This window comes from Nylanderia fulva, unplaced genomic scaffold (genome assembly GCF_048542155.1).
Source record: "Nylanderia fulva isolate GAGA-0341 unplaced genomic scaffold, ASM4854215v1 Scaffold16, whole genome shotgun sequence".
NCBI classification, from domain to species: Eukaryota; Metazoa; Arthropoda; class Insecta; order Hymenoptera; family Formicidae; genus Nylanderia; species Nylanderia fulva.
The window spans coordinates 3,662,586-3,679,605 of record NW_028189835.1 but is presented as its reverse complement, the minus strand read 5'-3'; the positions used below and the strand labels follow the sequence as shown (position 1 = coordinate 3,679,605).

At 32.9% G+C, this 17,020-nt stretch overlaps 3 protein-coding genes across 8 annotated transcripts in view; 1 reads left to right on the top strand and 2 right to left on the bottom strand.

The window, feature by feature from the left end:
* The window catches only part of pnt (ETS transcription factor pointed), a 114,253-nt gene extending 107,678 nt beyond the window's left edge, over positions 1 to 6,575 (bottom strand). Inside the window, exons 1-2 of one of the 3 annotated variants that reach the window (XM_029315084.2) lie at positions 6,226 to 6,575; positions 60 to 172 (exon numbers count right to left, since the gene is read on the bottom strand). In XM_029315084.2, the coding sequence (XP_029170917.1) occupies positions 60 to 167 (108 nt within the window). In that variant the 5' untranslated portion in view covers positions 168 to 172; positions 6,226 to 6,575. Of the gene's footprint in view, positions 1 to 59; positions 173 to 5,963; positions 6,094 to 6,225 lie in introns of those variants that run through there. The other 2 variants (XM_029315083.2, XM_029315086.2) reach the window with 2 other exon arrangements.
* An 88-nt stretch (positions 6,576 to 6,663) lies between these two features.
* On the top strand, positions 6,664 to 15,878 carry DNApol-epsilon255 (DNA polymerase epsilon catalytic subunit 1). Its single transcript, XM_029314710.2, has 18 exons — positions 6,664 to 7,170; positions 7,242 to 7,362; positions 7,446 to 7,664; positions 7,770 to 7,999; positions 8,148 to 8,388; positions 8,521 to 8,837; positions 8,915 to 9,161; positions 9,243 to 9,795; positions 9,913 to 10,354; positions 10,479 to 10,716; positions 10,787 to 13,387; positions 13,502 to 13,665; positions 13,752 to 14,040; positions 14,179 to 14,262; positions 14,361 to 14,626; positions 14,715 to 14,847; positions 14,930 to 15,141; positions 15,206 to 15,878. The coding sequence occupies exons 1-18, from the start codon at positions 7,091 to 7,093 to the stop codon at positions 15,507 to 15,509; spliced, it is 6,741 nt and encodes a 2,246-aa protein (XP_029170543.2). The 5' UTR covers positions 6,664 to 7,090; the 3' UTR covers positions 15,510 to 15,878.
* On the bottom strand, positions 15,604 to 16,929 carry LOC114940190 (ATP synthase-coupling factor 6, mitochondrial). 4 transcript variants are annotated; one of them, XM_029314713.2, is made up of 4 exons: positions 16,847 to 16,929; positions 16,308 to 16,453; positions 15,900 to 16,030; positions 15,604 to 15,737 (listed from the first exon to the last, which is right to left on the bottom strand). In XM_029314713.2, exons 2-4 carry the CDS (start codon positions 16,445 to 16,447, stop codon positions 15,703 to 15,705), a joined length of 306 nt encoding a protein of 101 aa, XP_029170546.2. In that variant the 5' UTR covers positions 16,448 to 16,453; positions 16,847 to 16,929; the 3' UTR covers positions 15,604 to 15,702. The 4 variants fall into 4 exon arrangements, with proteins under 4 accessions (XP_029170546.2, XP_085336968.1, XP_085336967.1 ...); XM_085480842.1 differs by having other exon boundaries at positions 16,864 to 16,916; XM_085480841.1 differs by lacking the exon at positions 16,847 to 16,929 and adding an exon at positions 16,752 to 16,821.
* Between the last annotated feature and the right edge of the window lie 91 nt (positions 16,930 to 17,020).

Sequence of the window (17,020 nt, the reverse complement as noted above, 5' to 3'; positions counted from 1 at the left end):
AAAAAAGTATGCAACGAAACTTTAAATTTTTTTCTACTTATTATTATGTATCCACTTACTTTTATGGATCTGTGATCGATGGGATAGCCGCCCTTTCTGGTTGCAGGAGTTTCTTCGTAAAAATCTTGATCATCCTCACCGTAGTCATATAGGGATTCCATGTCCATTTTGTCTGTATAAAAAATTATTTATTAATAATTTAATCGCAAAATATTAAAAAATAGTAAATGCCAGAGTTTACGCAAGTAAAAATGTTAAAGTTATCGGATGGATAAATATACGTAAAATGAAAGAGGGGAAACATGGGGTAAGGATTTTGGTAATTATATGATTTTCTTCGCGCTTAGAGAGATCACTTGACACGATGTCCCAATTATAATTTTATACCAGCTTCACCGGCTTGGCACGATATTCTGGTTCGTGGGGGATACATTTATTTATCAACCGTTAAATAGTCCGCTTTTAGATACGCGATCGATATCGTTTCGGCAAAGGACGGTGCGTAATAATATAAGCGAAGCAAGCGTCCTATAACACACTGAATGGTTATATAACTCGTACAATTGTTTCGATGATGCAGTGCGTGTGGAATGTTACGGGTTCTCTAAACTTAACTTTAACAAACTGATTTTTAGACGATTCTAAAATCTGATTTAGGATCTGATTTTGTCAACAATTATTACTCATTTCATTTTTTCAATATTTAATGTTATATTTAATTTCATTGTCATCATTTGTAATTTCATTGTATTTTTATTATATTTACGTCATAATTTAACGAATAATGTGAAGTTGCATGGTGCAATAATTTTCAATATATAGGTATAGCTACAATTTTAATTACTTTTTAAATACTGAAACCTGTGCGTAAATTTTTCTTTTTATTATTTTTGTCAATTGCTTTTATATTCCGAAATATTTTAAAAAACCGATATATTATTACTAATTAGTTGAATTTATTATTCAAACAGATCCTCGCTAATTATTAATTAAATTTTTATTTGTCACTGTTTAATATCATAGATGCAAATTAAATTTTGTATTAATTGGGGAAGGGGAACCCATTGTTTTACGCTGGATGGAGCGCAGGAGGTTATTTGAATCTCTATCGTGACGAGGGATCAGGTTACTCCGGCTGGAACCTCAGTCGCCAGATGGTAGGTGGAAAACTGTTCGGTTACTCTCACGACCCTTTACACGCGGTTCTCTCTCAGAAATTCTGAGATAGTCTACAAACAAGTTTCGGAACGGTAGAAAACGAAGCTTCTTCGAAGCGCGAGCACTTGCCGCGATATCGAATATATTAAATTGTTCAGAATTTATTTATCGTCTAAAAACTGCCTCGTTTATCATTCTGAGAAATGATGTTATTTGCAAGTACAATGTATGTAAGAAATTGTTCGATATAATTAGCACTTAATGTCTTTTTATACCTTATATTATATCATAGCTTATAAGCTTTATTTTGCTAATAATATTTGATAGTTAAAATTTGTAGTAAATTTACGTAGAAAATTTAGAATTTTAGAAAAAATATTAATTATATATATAAAATCAAAAGATTATATATATATATATATATATATAACAAAAGATTATATATATAAAATCGACTATATAAATTTATATGTAAATTTATGTGAATAAGTAGGTGTGATTTATGCGTGACACTCGACAGCTCATACACTATGCAATGATACGCACTCAACTAAACATAAAATAAACTTAACGAACCGATGAAGTTTATCTCGCAAATTATCAGCACCCCTGCCGCGATATTTGACGAACGATAACGAAAGTTAATTAAAGCAGAGTAACTCAATTTTGTGTACATAAAGTGAAAGATCTTTCATGATTATCTTTGACAACGCGCGACAATGATTGATATTTTCATGAAAGATAACGTCTTTTGACGAAATCATAATTTCGAAAATAATGTAATCACCTATCGTGCTAAATAAAAAAAGAATAATAAATCATCAATGTTTTAGAATCCTGACAATTCCGCGAATGTTACCGGAAAAGCATCAAAAAGTTAAGATAGCATCGATGATTTCTCGATTGCGCCTATAATCACGTTTCACATTTGATATCAACTACTATTTGATGAAGCTTACAATTTGTTGGGTATTTTTTATTAATCATTCAGATGCTTATCTGCGCCGCGTAAAAAAATTGATTTCATATAAATTTCCAGTGAAAATTCATTAAGTTGCATAAATTAAAAACACGATATGGATCATCGATAATTCTTGTTACTTTTAATCGTAAGTAAAAAGGATTATGCGAATAAATTCAAACGAGCTGAAATCGCATGCAAATGAAGCGAAAGTATTTCATTAACTGTCAATAATTAACTATCAATTATTTTATTATGTATAATAATATACTGCAAAAGAGGATATTTAAATTATCAATATTGAAATGGTTTGAACGGTCATATCTGAATAATCAGATAAATTTATTATTGCGTGTTTATTTTAATAATAAATATTATATATTTATCATAATATTATATATACCTTTATAATAAAAAATGTATTATATATGATTATATTATAGAATAATTATATATTTTATCACATATAAATTTTATAATTTTATGTATAGGACACATTTAATTTTAGCTTCTGCATGATAAACTTATTTATTTATTATTTATCAGTGCTTTCTCCACTTGCGCACGTTATTGACAATCTATTGATTTTATTTGCTTGTTATCCAAAAACTTAAGTGTTGAGATAGATAATCAGAGCTCAAAAGCACATTCAAAACCAGTAATTACGTGAATGTACCGGTTCGTTGAATAACATATTTTTTATCGGGTCTTTTTTTAACTGAAAATTATACAAGTAAAAATTGAACGATATTATAGATATAATGAAGAATGTTGTAAATCTGAAATTCGTCATTGTTCTCTAAGTATCCATTATAGTGAGATGCTTAGGAATGTCTGTTATCCTATGACTGCAGTATACCGTCTACCTGTATTTGAAAAGGACGATTATCGTTTCCAAAAAGGATGAAGAAACGTGACCTGACATTTTTTCAAACTTTGTGAGTTTTCGATAAAGCATAACCCAGGGTGCTAAGTGGTTCATCATTCACGCTGAATTCTAAAAACCCAAGTAAAAACCTTTGTTCACGAAAAAATATGTATATCTCGTGTAATATCTAAAAAAGTCTTTTCACAGTACTTGATCTTGGATTGATTTACTGACACAAGTCGAATTATCGCCTGTGTACTCTATTTTTAATTATTAAAATGCTATATAGTATTATACAATACGTTATATATTGTATTATATAATTTATTATACATGATGTATAACAAATTATACATTGACATTATACATTATGTATAATAAATTATTATATATATAATATACATTAATTATTTTGTAAAATTATAGATTCTGCTAATGACGCTAAATATTTTTGAAGAAAAAAAAAGTTCAAATAACAAGATAACAAATTATATTAATATCGTTCAACGTGTAGTCTGTCTATCGCAAAAGTGGAGTGTCTATTGTCTTAAGCTTAATGAAAGCAACGTAATATCTCTCTTGAGGGGGCTGTTATTGGGTTTCCAGATGCGGGCAGGCTACAAACTTTCCAAGTCGTATCTGGGTGCGTACGAACCCGTATGCCAAACTCAACATTGCTGATGGCTCGGGAAGAAAAAAATCGTGAATCATCGTTGACTTTGGACGAATCGCAAATAAGCTCTATATCACTCACTCGCAAATTAACCTTCTGCGGTCCAAAATTAATTTCGGCAAATAGGTCTAAGCATTAATATATAGGTCCCAGAGCATTAAGAATTTAAAGAACTGATGAACTATGTATATTAAAAGAATTCTGTTTCAATTTTAATACTAATTATTTAAATCACATGTCCCTTTGAAATAATTTTTGTTATTTGAAATATATACACGAAGACAATTTTCTCTTAGAATTTACCCTGAAAATCATGATAATCATGGAACAATATTATACTAGAAGTATTTTATAAAAATTTCTCTGATTATTTGCCACAATAAAAAATATTAATATGTACATAGTAAATTTTACTATGTATATAATAAAATTAATCGAACATATTTTATATCTTATTGTGGTAGATATTAATATTTTTATTATGTGATAAATATTAATCAGAGAATTCTTATAAAATTTTTCCAATATACTATATTATCCATGATTTTTAGGGTAAATTCTAAGAGAAAATTCTCTCTGTGTAGGTATTTAACGAAAATTTAATTTTTGTCAACTATAAATTATTCGCTTTAAATATTTGGAGAACAATGTGTTGAATTATCATTATACCGACATTTTCATATAAATTTGCAAAATATTGCAAAACGTTCAAACATTTGTTTGTATAAATTTTTTTAAGAAAAGCCTGAACTCTCGGATCTTTCATCGAGCAACCACTGATCGTCGCTCTTGTTCTTTCGGGCCAGTCAAGCATCGTGTCATTTCTTGCGGAGCGCGGTCTCCCCTTTGTCACCGTTCGTCATCTTTGGCAAACGGTAAGAAAAAGGACAGAAACATGGAAAGGGGAAAAGAAAAGGAGGCAAATGGGGAAGAAAGAGAGAAATGATGAGATAAAAGGAGACAGATTATATACAGGTCGCAACGTTGCCGAGTTGCGGTCTGAGAGCCCCAAGAAATTGTGCAAAAAACCTTCGACCAACTCTCTCATGCAGACCATTCCACTTCTCTTTCTTTTCTTTTTCTCATTTCCAAGGTTTCGGTTTATTTTAAATCATTTTTTCGCCCGCAATAAAAAGTTGGTGCTTTTAAACGGTGGTACAAGTTCACTTCTACATGTAATAGGCATTAATTATAATGATTACAGTAAACTAAAGTTTTTAAAAGTAGGAATAGTCTGGGAAGATCATGAAATTGGTCGAAATCTCAATTAAATTTAACTAATAGAATTTGTATTGACAACATAAATTCATTTCGTGGAAAAAAATTAAGAATATTGGAGCAAGTCTTTCATTAAAGGTTTGGAGATATTTTTGTAAAATTTATGATTTTGTAAAATTTAATTTGTAAAATTTAATTTATTATGATTTATTTGACGTGATTCCCTCCAAATAATAATAAAAATAAAAAATAATAAAAATATTTTTCCTATTATTCTTATCTATTTTATAAATTGACCCTTTGCACATAAATTAATAACTTCGCAGGGCGAAGTAACATCATATTGTTTTTCTGTTATCAAAATCGGTTACATTGTTATTTTGTGATAAGGTTATTTCAGCATTTTTTCTCATTTAGCAGTCGCGAGAAACAAATAAAATAATAACCTTTACGCGGGTTAATAAACATTACACATGTCGATCGAGAAATAAAATATGTACGTTTTTCTAAGAAGTGATGTCAGACAAGAGTTAAATGTATTATTTCAATTGCTTTGTTATGTGGCATGTAAAAAAATTGAAACAAAATTATTTCAATGACAGTTGTTTCGAGCGTAATTATTTCTCAATAATTTTATATAGATATCTATAGCAAAACAACTTGTCAAAACTAAAATTATTCGTTTCAATTACTTTTCTTTTTATTTTACGAAGTGCACGAGAGTGTAAACACATCTTTCTATCTAGTTAAAATTCAGAAGATATGTTCGTTGATGACAAATAATATGAATCCTTATCTTCCCAATTTACTCACAATTTCTTCATATGTATAATCGCGCGCGCGCGCACACACATACATATAAAATACGGCGGTTATTTGAAAAAGAAAGTTCTATATTTGAGGAGAGCTTCGTTAAAATACTGTCATGCGCGATCTATATATTCCCGTATAAACTTCTTTTCCATCGCGCGATATATTCACGGAACGAATTGCCTTTTTTTCTCTTTATGCGAAGCGCAATAACGCGCGAAGCAGCGTGAAGAAATAAGCTGCAGAGCTTTAGCCGGAGTGGAATTAAAACTCACCGCCTCTTCGGATAATCGTAGGAAAAATTCCACTCTTCATAATCCATTCATAAGCCAAGTTCCGAATTCAAATAAACGTTAAGAAATAGCGAGCAAACGTCAAGCGAGTGACAGCACTGACCATACTGATCGTCCGACCAGTCTGACGTTAGCTGCGGGAGCTCGGCTGATCGCAGCGGTACGATAGGGTACGCAAAAGAAGAGAAAAAAAAAACAGTGGGCGACCCGAAGGTCGAATTTTCTCGCGCTCTTTTCCACTCACCTGCTGCGGTCCCGTCGCCAACCGACGTCCCAGAGGTTTATCGGCGATAATTTCCAGCCGGTCCGATCGCGCTCGTCAGGAAACACCATGCAAAAACGCGACACAAAGCGGGAATCACGTGTACAGGTACGAGGCGCACGCACATCGGCAGCAGCACTAACGCAACGCGTCCGCGGCGTACAGAGACTCGTATACACAATACAGATTACAAAAGTATTATGGCCGCGTTCCGCGGTCGACGTTTCATGAATGAAACTGAGCGCGCTACTAACCTCGCGTCGTAATTTCGGCCCCCGCGGCCAATGGCTCGCGAATGATCACGTATACGTGAGCGCCATGAACTTGGCTGGCGTCGTGTGATTCGTCGACGAGTCCCTCGGTGATTCCGATAGGTGGCTGCTAGGCGGACTGTCATGAACTACGGTGCGACATAGACGCCCCACTCAATCGGCTATCTGCGTCGCGAACTGATATTTATTTATTTATTTCTCGTCGAGTAAAATATATATATATAAAATTGTGCAAATATTTTTGAGGCATACACTAATTTTTGTCTTATTTTTATTTTTATCTAGAATTCTATTTGGATCGAGAAATGCGAGCTTGTTAGGAATTGTTTTCATTGACAGCTATCTATTAGAATCCACCAATCAGAAGAGAAGTTTTTTATTGAGGACTGTCGATGTATATCGGATCATGTAGAAAAAGGCGGGCTGCGAACAACAATGTCAGACTGCAATAATAATTATTTGTACAAACACGCTGTTTATAGTTCCTGAGATTTTCTCGATGTTATTGTATTTGATTATTGCTATTTATTCAGGGTATCGTTAAATAAATATCGCTTCTATTGTGTATCTTTGCAATGGAACCTTTGCAAAACACAGGAGCTTTTAGACCTCCTAAAGCAAATAATAAAAATCCAAATCAGGAAGCCAATTCGGGGTATGATAAATATTTAAATTGTATCTATTTAATTAACATTTTCCTCTGATGTTTAAACTCTGATGTTTCAGGGAAAATGCATTGGGAAGATTGCTTGAGATCAAAGAGGACATTAAAATTGATGCTGCATATGGATTTCGTAGAGTTACTGATTCTAAAGAGAGAATAGGATTTCTTCTTAATATGCACGCAGTAAAGAAATTTGAAAAAAATATGATATATAATTCTTGTATCTAATTAGGATATGATATTTATTTTGGTATTTTTCTGTACAGACTGAAATTGTAGAAGATGATAAGCGTTTGCTGAGTGGCGTAGATTACTATTTTATAGAAGAAGATGCTACCAGATTTAAAGTGTCATTGCCATATTCTCCATATTTTTACATCTTATGTCGTAAGGATACATTCGAAGAAGTGTCAACCTTTCTGTCTAAAAAGTACATGGGTCTTTTAACAAAAATTGAATCAACTTACAAAGAAGATCTTGATTTAGTAAGATGCATATTTAATCAATATATAATTTTAGAGGGATACTATTTCTTTTTATTTGGAAAAATTAATTTGTGTTTTTATTTGTTTCTCTTTTTTTAATTTTAGGCTAATCATTTGATTGGTTTGAAACAAAAATACTTAAAGCTTTCTTTTGCAAATACTGTTGATTTAACAAAAGTTAAGCGGGATATTATGCGTGTTGTTAAAGTTAATAAAGAGAGAGAAAAAAGTAATACTTACTATACAGACATGCTAGCAACTACATTGCAGCCAAGTGATAAAGAGGATAATAATAAGCAAACTTTAGATCATATGGACAATATTCTTGATATTAGGTAGCTACAATATATATTTTTTCTATTCTTTTTTCTTTTTCAATTATTCTTATTTATTTTTTAGTCTCTTGATATTTTTTGAATTTCTAAATTATTTTGAAAAATTCTTACTATTATGTTAATAATGTAAATTTGATTCTTTCTATAGAGAATATGATGTACCTCATCACGTTCGAGTATCTATAGATTGTAACATTTTTTGTGGAACTTGGTACTCTGTAAAAACCAGAGGAAGTGATCCACCTATAATTGTGCAAAAAGAGGATATGATTGAACCACCTGAACCAATTGTGTTGGCATATGATATTGAAACTACAAAATTACCACTAAAGTTTCCAGATGCCAGTTTTGATCAGATTATGATGATATCTTATATGATTGACGGACAGGTAATATATTATGTAAACAAAATAAATAATGCTTATCAATTATTCAATCTTTTTTTTTAATCAAAAAGAAATTGCATAAATTATTATTCTATCACTTTTAAAAGTAGTTTGTATGAAATATGTTTATTTTAGGGATACTTGATAACAAATAGAGAATTAGTGTCAACAGATATAAGAAATTTCGAGTATACACCAAAGCCAGAATTTGAAGGTCCTTTTACAGTATTCAATGAACCTAATGAGAAAGCAACAATAACAAGATTTTTCGATCATATTAATGAAATAAGACCGCATATATTTGTAACATACAATGGTGATTTCTTTGACTGGCCATTTGTTGAAGCACGAGCAGCTATACATAATATGGATATGAAAGAGAGAATTGGTTTCTCTCAAAATCGAGATGGAGTTTACGTCAATAGAGCTGCTATGCATATGGATTGCTTGTGGTAAATATTCTAAAACATGTACGATTATATACAATGTATTATTGGAAATATTTTAGTGAATAATTTTCTGTCTATAGTTGGGTAAGACGTGATTCTTATCTGCCAGTGGGTTCTCAGAATTTAAAAGCTGTTGCTAAAGCTAAGTTAAGATACGATCCAGTAGAACTTGACCCAGAAGATATGTGCAGATTAGCATCAGAAGAACCAGAAATACTTGCAAATTATTCTGTTTCTGATGCTGTGGCAACATTTTATCTTTATCAAAAATACATTCATCCATTCATATTTGCATTATGTACTATTATTCCTATGGAACCTGATGAAGTAAAATACATTAATATATTGCAATTTATGTGCATATGTTTTTACGAAAAAAATAATCTCGATATTTCGATTTATCTCTAGGTGCTTAGAAAAGGATCTGGTACATTGTGCGAATCACTTCTCATGGTACAGGCTTTTCATGCTAACATTATATTTCCTAATAAACAAGAAACCGAACTAAATAAACTGACAAAGGATGGTCATTTATTGGATCAAGAAACTTATGTGGGTGGACACGTGGAAGCTTTGGAGTCTGGTGTCTTTAGAGCTGATATTCCTTGCCGGTTCAAAATTATTCCAAGTGCTGTAAATGAATTAATCAATGGAGTAGAAAATGCTTTGAAACATACGATACAAGAAGAAGAGAAAGTACCTATTGAAATGGTTACGAATTTTGATGAAATAGTAGAGGAAGTTAAGGGAAAATTGGGAGAACTTCGAGATCAACCTTTGAGATTAGAAAATCCTGTAATTTATCACTTAGATGTAGGCGCTATGTATCCGAATATTATTTTGACTAACAGATTGCAACCCTCTGCAATAGTAAACGAAATGGATTGCGCAGTGTGCGACTACAACAAACCTGACGCTCTTTGTCAAAGAAAGATGAAATGGATGTGGAGAGGCGAATATTGTAAGTTTAAGTATAAAACATTGTTCTATATATGTTATTATTTTCAAAATTATTTTTCTTTTGTAAAAACTTGAGAAACATGTACTTCGATTACTATTTGTAATTAACAAATTTTAGTGGCTGCAAGCTTGGGTGAATATCAAAGAATAAAACAACAGCTAGAGACTGAAAGATTTCCACCACAATTTCCTGGTGGTGCTAAAAGAGCTTTTCACGAATTAACCATGAAAGAACAAGCCACGTTTCAAAAAAATAGGCTTACTGAATATTGCAAGAAGGCTTATAAAAAAGTAAAAATTACCAGAATGGAAGAGAGAACGCAGACAATTTGTCAGAAAGAGAATTCGTTTTATGTAGACACTGTGAGAGCATTCAGAGATAGAAGATATGAATATAAAGCGCTAACTAAAGTTGCTAAGCGACAAGTAGCAACAGCAATAGCGAAAGGAGATGCAGCTGATATAAAATCTGCCAAAAATAGAGAAGTTTTATACGATTCTCTTCAACTCGCTCATAAATGTATCCTAAATTCCTTCTATGGCTACGTTATGCGAAAGGGGTAAGAATGAAGAGAAAAAATATATACTAATGTTATGTTTTTTATCAATTTTATTATATTCTTGTCAAATTTATTTTTTTTTTAATCAAGCTAACACTTTAATTACTTTAAAATTATATTACAGGGCACGATGGCATAGCATGGAAATGGGTGGCATTGTATGTTACACAGGAGCCCATATTATCAGGAAAGCTAGAGAAATTATAGAACAGATTGGTCGTCCATTGGAACTAGATACTGATGGTATATGGTGCATATTACCTGCATCTTTCCCTGACTCCATTGTAGTCCACACTACACACGAAAAGAAGTCGAAATTGACAATCTCTTATCCGAATGCAGTTCTCAATTTCATGGTGAAAGTAGGTATAACTGAATATAGAAGTTATGATATTTTTTCCAATTTAATTAATGTGTTGATTTTTTATACAGGATCAATTTACCAATGAAGTATACCACGACCTTGTGGATAAAGATAATTTAACATACGAAATCAGAAATGAGAATTCGATATTTTTTGAAGTCGATGGTCCATATCTAGCCATGGTATTGCCCGCTGCCAAGGAAGAAGGAAAAAAATTGAAGAAACGATACGCAGTTTTTAATTTCGATGGTTCGTTGGCCGAACTGAAAGGATTTGAGGTGAAGAGGAGAGGCGAATTGCAACTGATTAAAATTTTTCAAGCTTCCGTTTTCGAGTCTTTTTTAAAGGGTAATACCTTGGAAGAATGTTACGCCTCGGTTGCGAAGGACGCGGATTATTGGCTCGATTTACTTTATAGTAAATGTGCGAATATGCCCGATTCTGAATTATTTGAACTTATATCCGAGAATAAGTCTATGTCGCGTAAACTGGAAGAATACGGTGCGCAAAAGTCCACGTCAATTTCTACAGCGAAAAGACTAGCCGAATTCTTGGGAGACGAGATGGTTAAAGATGCAGGTTTAGCTTGTCGATATATCATAGCAAATAAACCGCAAAGCGCACCGGTTACCGAGCGCGCGATACCGTTGGCTATCTTTCAATCGGAACCAGCTGTTCGTAGACATTATCTGAAAAAATGGTTGAAAGATCCCACTTTGTATAGCGACGATATAAGAGACATTTTAGACTGGAATTATTACATCGAACGACTCGGGAGCGCTATTCAAAAAATAATCACTATACCAGCGGCAATGCAAGGTTTATCTAATCCAGTCCCGCGAGTTCAACATCCACCTTGGTTACACAAGAAAGTATCGGAGAAGAGTATGTCTCATCGTCAGAAAAAGATTACGGACATATTTACTGTAGCAGCTAAGCCTGCAACTTCTCAACAGACTGCCGATAGTATCGAAGAACCTCGTGATATCGAAGATCTCGCAAGACCGTCAACTAGCTCCAAAAATTTGTCAATCTCGGTTGTTAATAAAAGGAAACGACCGCATGTAGAGGAGGATGAAGTGATCAGGGCCAGAAGTTGGAAAGAAGCTTTGGGTTCACCTCCTCCTAGGGGACAAACAAAAGAAGAGAGGATCAAATGGTTGGAATTCCACAAGAAAAAATGGGCCTATCAGGCTAAACAGAGGCATCAGCATCAGCACAAGAAAAGCAAGACTGATGAGAACGACAGAATCACCTGGGGAGTTATACGAAATACGAATACATCTACTATGACCGGCTTCTTAAGACGCGCTCAAAGAAAATTGTTGGAAACTCCTTGGCAAATCATTCAGTTATCGGAGACAGGCGAACCTGGCATGTTTCGATTGTGGATACTGGTCGACAAGCAACTGCATCAAGTGCGTCTTGTGGTACCCCGCGTATTTTACGTAAACACCCGCAAAGCAAGACCGGATCCAGGACCAAACGAACTCTGGAAGAAGAGCTTCAAATCGTTGCCACGTTCTCGTCCGGTGTACAACTTGTATCGATATTCCCTGCCGGAATCTCTGTTTCAGGAGCACAGTCGGGAGCTCCTGGAGGACTTGAGTAAACCAGAAATTGAAGGGATTTACGAGACACAAATGTCGTTAGAGTTTCGGGCTATATTGCAGTTGGGATGCGTGTGCATGGTCGATCCACGTGCCGCCCGTAAAATGGCAGACGGAGCCGACACTTTCACACTGGATCATTTAGAATTCAAGAGCATCGCTTTGCAGCCTTACCTCAAGCAAACCGAATTAATTAACTATGTATTTCTGTATCATCATTGGAGCTCGAACCATCAGAGAGCATTGTGGGGTTTGTTTTTAAGCGCCAGCAAGCGAGGTCACATATTCGTCTTAGATTCGGTTGCTGCTCCTAATCAGCTACCGAACATGAATACATTGTACACGCAGGAACGCAAAGCAACGTTGGAAAAGATTGGCGAGGCCAACGTAAACAGACTCCCTAAAACTATGCAATTCGTGATCCAGGTTGAGACAAACTTTCAACAAGTGTGCCGTACATTGCAAGCGGCTCTGACGACGTATAAAAACGAAGGTCACGGCGCGACGATCATCATCAGTCAAACCGCCCTCGACAGAACGACGTTAACTACCGAGATGCCGCTGCTCAATGACTTTCCTCTCGTCAGCACGCACGTGCGTGACGTAGAGAATCTTTACGGTACTTTAGAATGGCAGAAGATAGGCGCGAAGATGATGGTCAGGCATTACTTGAAGAGCCAGCAGATCGTTGAATTAATGGCGGAACAATGTCGTTTCTTTCACGCACCTATCGGCAACATATCCGCGGATCCTACTCTTTTCGGCGCGGATCTATTCTACGCCAGACATTTGCACAGAAACAATTTTGTCTTATGGTGCTCACCCACAGAGAAACCTGATTTAGGCGGCAGCGAGAACGACGACAACAGATTACTGACGGATTTCGAGGAAAGCTCGAGTTGCGCCGCGAACAATCCGGGCACCTACTCCAGCGTTTGCGTCCAACTGGATGTGGAAAGTCTGGCGGTCAACGCGTTGCTGCAGTACCATCATATTCATGACATAGACGGAACCAGTACGTTTGTGGCGTTCCACAATCAGCAACGTCCGTCCGTTCAGGTTAGCGACAACTCGTTATGTTTTTCAATTAAATAATGATACAATTTTTCGAGAAATGCAATACTTTCTTCTCTCTCATTCACAATGTTGTAACTATATTTGGACATTTCACAGGATATGGCAACAGGTGATGCTGCTGCGATTATTCCCAGTTACGATGAAATCACTCTTTGCAATCCGGCGTTCAAGACGTTGCGAAGCATGGTAAACGCATGGTTGATCGAAGTCTCTGTTTATAAGAATGTATTTGCAGACTATCAGCTGATTCACTTTTATCGGTACGTTTGCGCTATTTGATATTTTATTAATTATGTGTGTAACTATTTTCTGTATAATATATATAAACACATTTATGCGATTTCAGATGGCTAAGATCTTCAAGTGCTTTACTTTATGATCCTGCTTTACGGCGTACTTTACACACCTATATGAAAAAATTATACATACAATTAATAGCACAATTCAAGACATTGGGATGTATTATAGTATTTGCAAACTTTAACAAAATTATCGTGTGCACGAAGAAGAGATCCGTGGCCGATGCTTTAGGCTATATGGAATTTGTTGTTCAAACCATAAGAAACAAGGAGTTATTCCATGGTATAGAAATTACATACGATCAATGCTGGGAATATCTGATATGGCTTGACTTGGTATGCTGCTACTTGCATAAAATTAATATTAATATTATTTTAAAATTTATTTAAATTACGTTTCTGTCTATTTTTTTCAACCATATTAATTACTTATCGTAATTCATAATAATAAAGCATATCTAATTAATTAAATAGCACAATCATGCTGGTATTAAAGGACAACTATCAAAAGATGATTCGAGAGACAATGAGAGTTCTGAAAATGATAATGATGATATGGTAAATATCTTTATAAATTACACCTTTATATATTTTTTATTTTATAGTGAAATTCTATTATCAAACTATTAATTTGTAATTGAATTATTGTTTATTAGCCTGAAATAGCCATGAGTTGGAGCTTAGTGGAATGCTTGCCTAAGGAATCAGGCTGTCAAGCAAGTTTCAATGCTGTAATAGCAGGATATATAAACATGATATATCGATATATGATTGAAAATGAAAGCAATAATACTGGAAGACCTAGAAGAAGATTCAGTCAAAGTCAGTCCTTTATAACACCACTTGGTTTAGGTGCATTGGAAAATACAGCCGAATTCGCGAAAAAATTGATATCAGGCGAAATATCTCAAAGATTATTCAAGTATGTATATTTATATATTTTACACAATATTTCTCATAAAATTGAAAGTAGACTAAAAGTTTTAATTATTTTAATTTACTATTTTCAGAATAACGCAAAAGATACATCGTAATTTGCCTGAGAAAAGTTTAACTTTCAAAGAATATCCTAATCTGGACATGAATGGAAAAGAAAGTATAAAGATTAATCCTGCCCTCGAATTAATCAAAGCAGTATGCAAGGTAAATATAGTTATTAAACTTTTTCGATCAATTAAGATAATTAATAATTATTCAAAAAACTAAAACTCTTTATCTACTTCAGGTTTTATCTTTGGACAAAGAAATGGAACACGAAGTTTATAACTTGAGGGCTAATCTATTACGATTGATCGGAGTCGGCAGTTACAGCGATAATGTTGAATGGAAAGAACCATGTATTTCTCTTATTCTACCAGAAATTATATGCAAAGCATGTAATCATACGAGAGATATTGATCTTTGTAGAGATGAACATTTTACAACTGAAAATAATAGGTATGTCAGATAATATAAATGATATAATTATTAAGATGAAGATAACTTTGAATTATTATTACAGACACATGTGGAAATGTCCTATCTGTGATACTTCTTACGATAATACAGAAATCGAATTTTTACTAATTGATAAATTAAACCGTAAAAGTATGGGTTACGTATTGCAAGATCTACAATGTCGAAAATGTAAGGAAATCAAGAGAGAAAATATGAACATGCTGTGCTCTTGTTCAGGTGAATACGATAATTTAATTCCACGTGATGAAGTTAAAATGCTTGTAAATATATGCAAATCTGTAGCCAGCAAATGTAAAATGAATATTTTAGCAGAGATAGTAGATAACACAAAATTATTTACTGGGTAAAAAAATAAAATAAAAAATACAAGTTTTTATGTTTTTACACGACTAAATTAATTTTTTATTTGTTGTGGATTATTCAGGTAAAAAAAAAGAATAATTCAACTATAGTAGTGTTTATTTTTAACGATAAATTATTTAATATTTAATGGTTTGCCCATCAGTACATGAATGTTCTATAATACATATTAATATATTTTTACTTTTTATCAAGCCCAGTATCCACAGCTGGCTCTAAAACACAAAGTGTAATGCATCATTTTTACATCATTTTAACTATATGTAAATATGTTTTTATAATAGTTACATAAAAATACAATTTTTGTAGTAATTCTTGAATATAAAAGTAACAGATATCTGTTTGATAAACTTAAACTATGAGTCAAAATTGCATACCATCAAATTTGAACTGAGGAAATTGTGTCATGTCCACTCCTTTATCACCACCGTATTGTAAATTCAGTTTATCTAGTTCAGACTTTCGTTCATTTACTATTTCTGGACTGGGATCAACTAATTTTCCATTTCTTAAATTAAAAAGATTTTTTTACGATATGAAACATATGTATAATTTTTTATTTTAATCAATTCTTTCCAATAGATATAATGTAATATGTAACAATAGGTAATATACAAAAAAAGCTTCATTTATATTATTTGAATTAATATGTCTAATTTATTAATTTTTAGCTGTACAAAATGTTTCTTATATATTTAATTTTTAATTTTATTGAAAAAATTACCATATATAATAGTTATAAGTTTAAAGTTATATAATAGTTATAATTTAAAGAATGTACTTACCCGCTTTTCGACTTGTACTCTCTGAGTTTGTCAAGGAAGAGTTGTTGTATAGGATCACTTGCTTTTTGCAGCGCAGGAATATTAGTACTAATACTACGTTTTACAGTTTTTGGCAAACTAACAAGTCGTGATCTCAGCATGGTTGCCTAAAAAAAAAAAAAATCACGATTCTTTTTAATATAGAATTTATATATAGATATTTTTTTTCAATTGTCAACAAGTAATTTTTGTTCCTTACACAAGTACAAATTATTGAAATAATGTTTCATGTATATCAAGAAAAGCGTTTTTAAATCGTGTATTCTACTATAAACCGAATTTAATTAAAATACTGATAAAAAAATCAATCGTTTATTGAATCTTACGTAATAAATGCAATGACATTTGTTAAGGTTAGATTCATTTAGAATGGATTTCATTTAAATACATCAATTAAATACAAACCAATAAACTCGCAAATAAATCAATATTATGCAATAATATAATATAAAAATTTCATACTGTATATATATCAACAGTATGTGTCAATAAATAATTACTTTTTTTTAGCACCTACAATTCTCCGAATTTTCTATTCGACTGCAAAATTATTGCAAAGGAAACTAGAAAACGTAAAGGCCCTATTAGCAGAACAACTAGTCAGCTGATCAGCTGACTGGTCAATTCGCGAGCGAATTGTCCAATAAAAATCTCGATATTTGCTGGGATCTTTT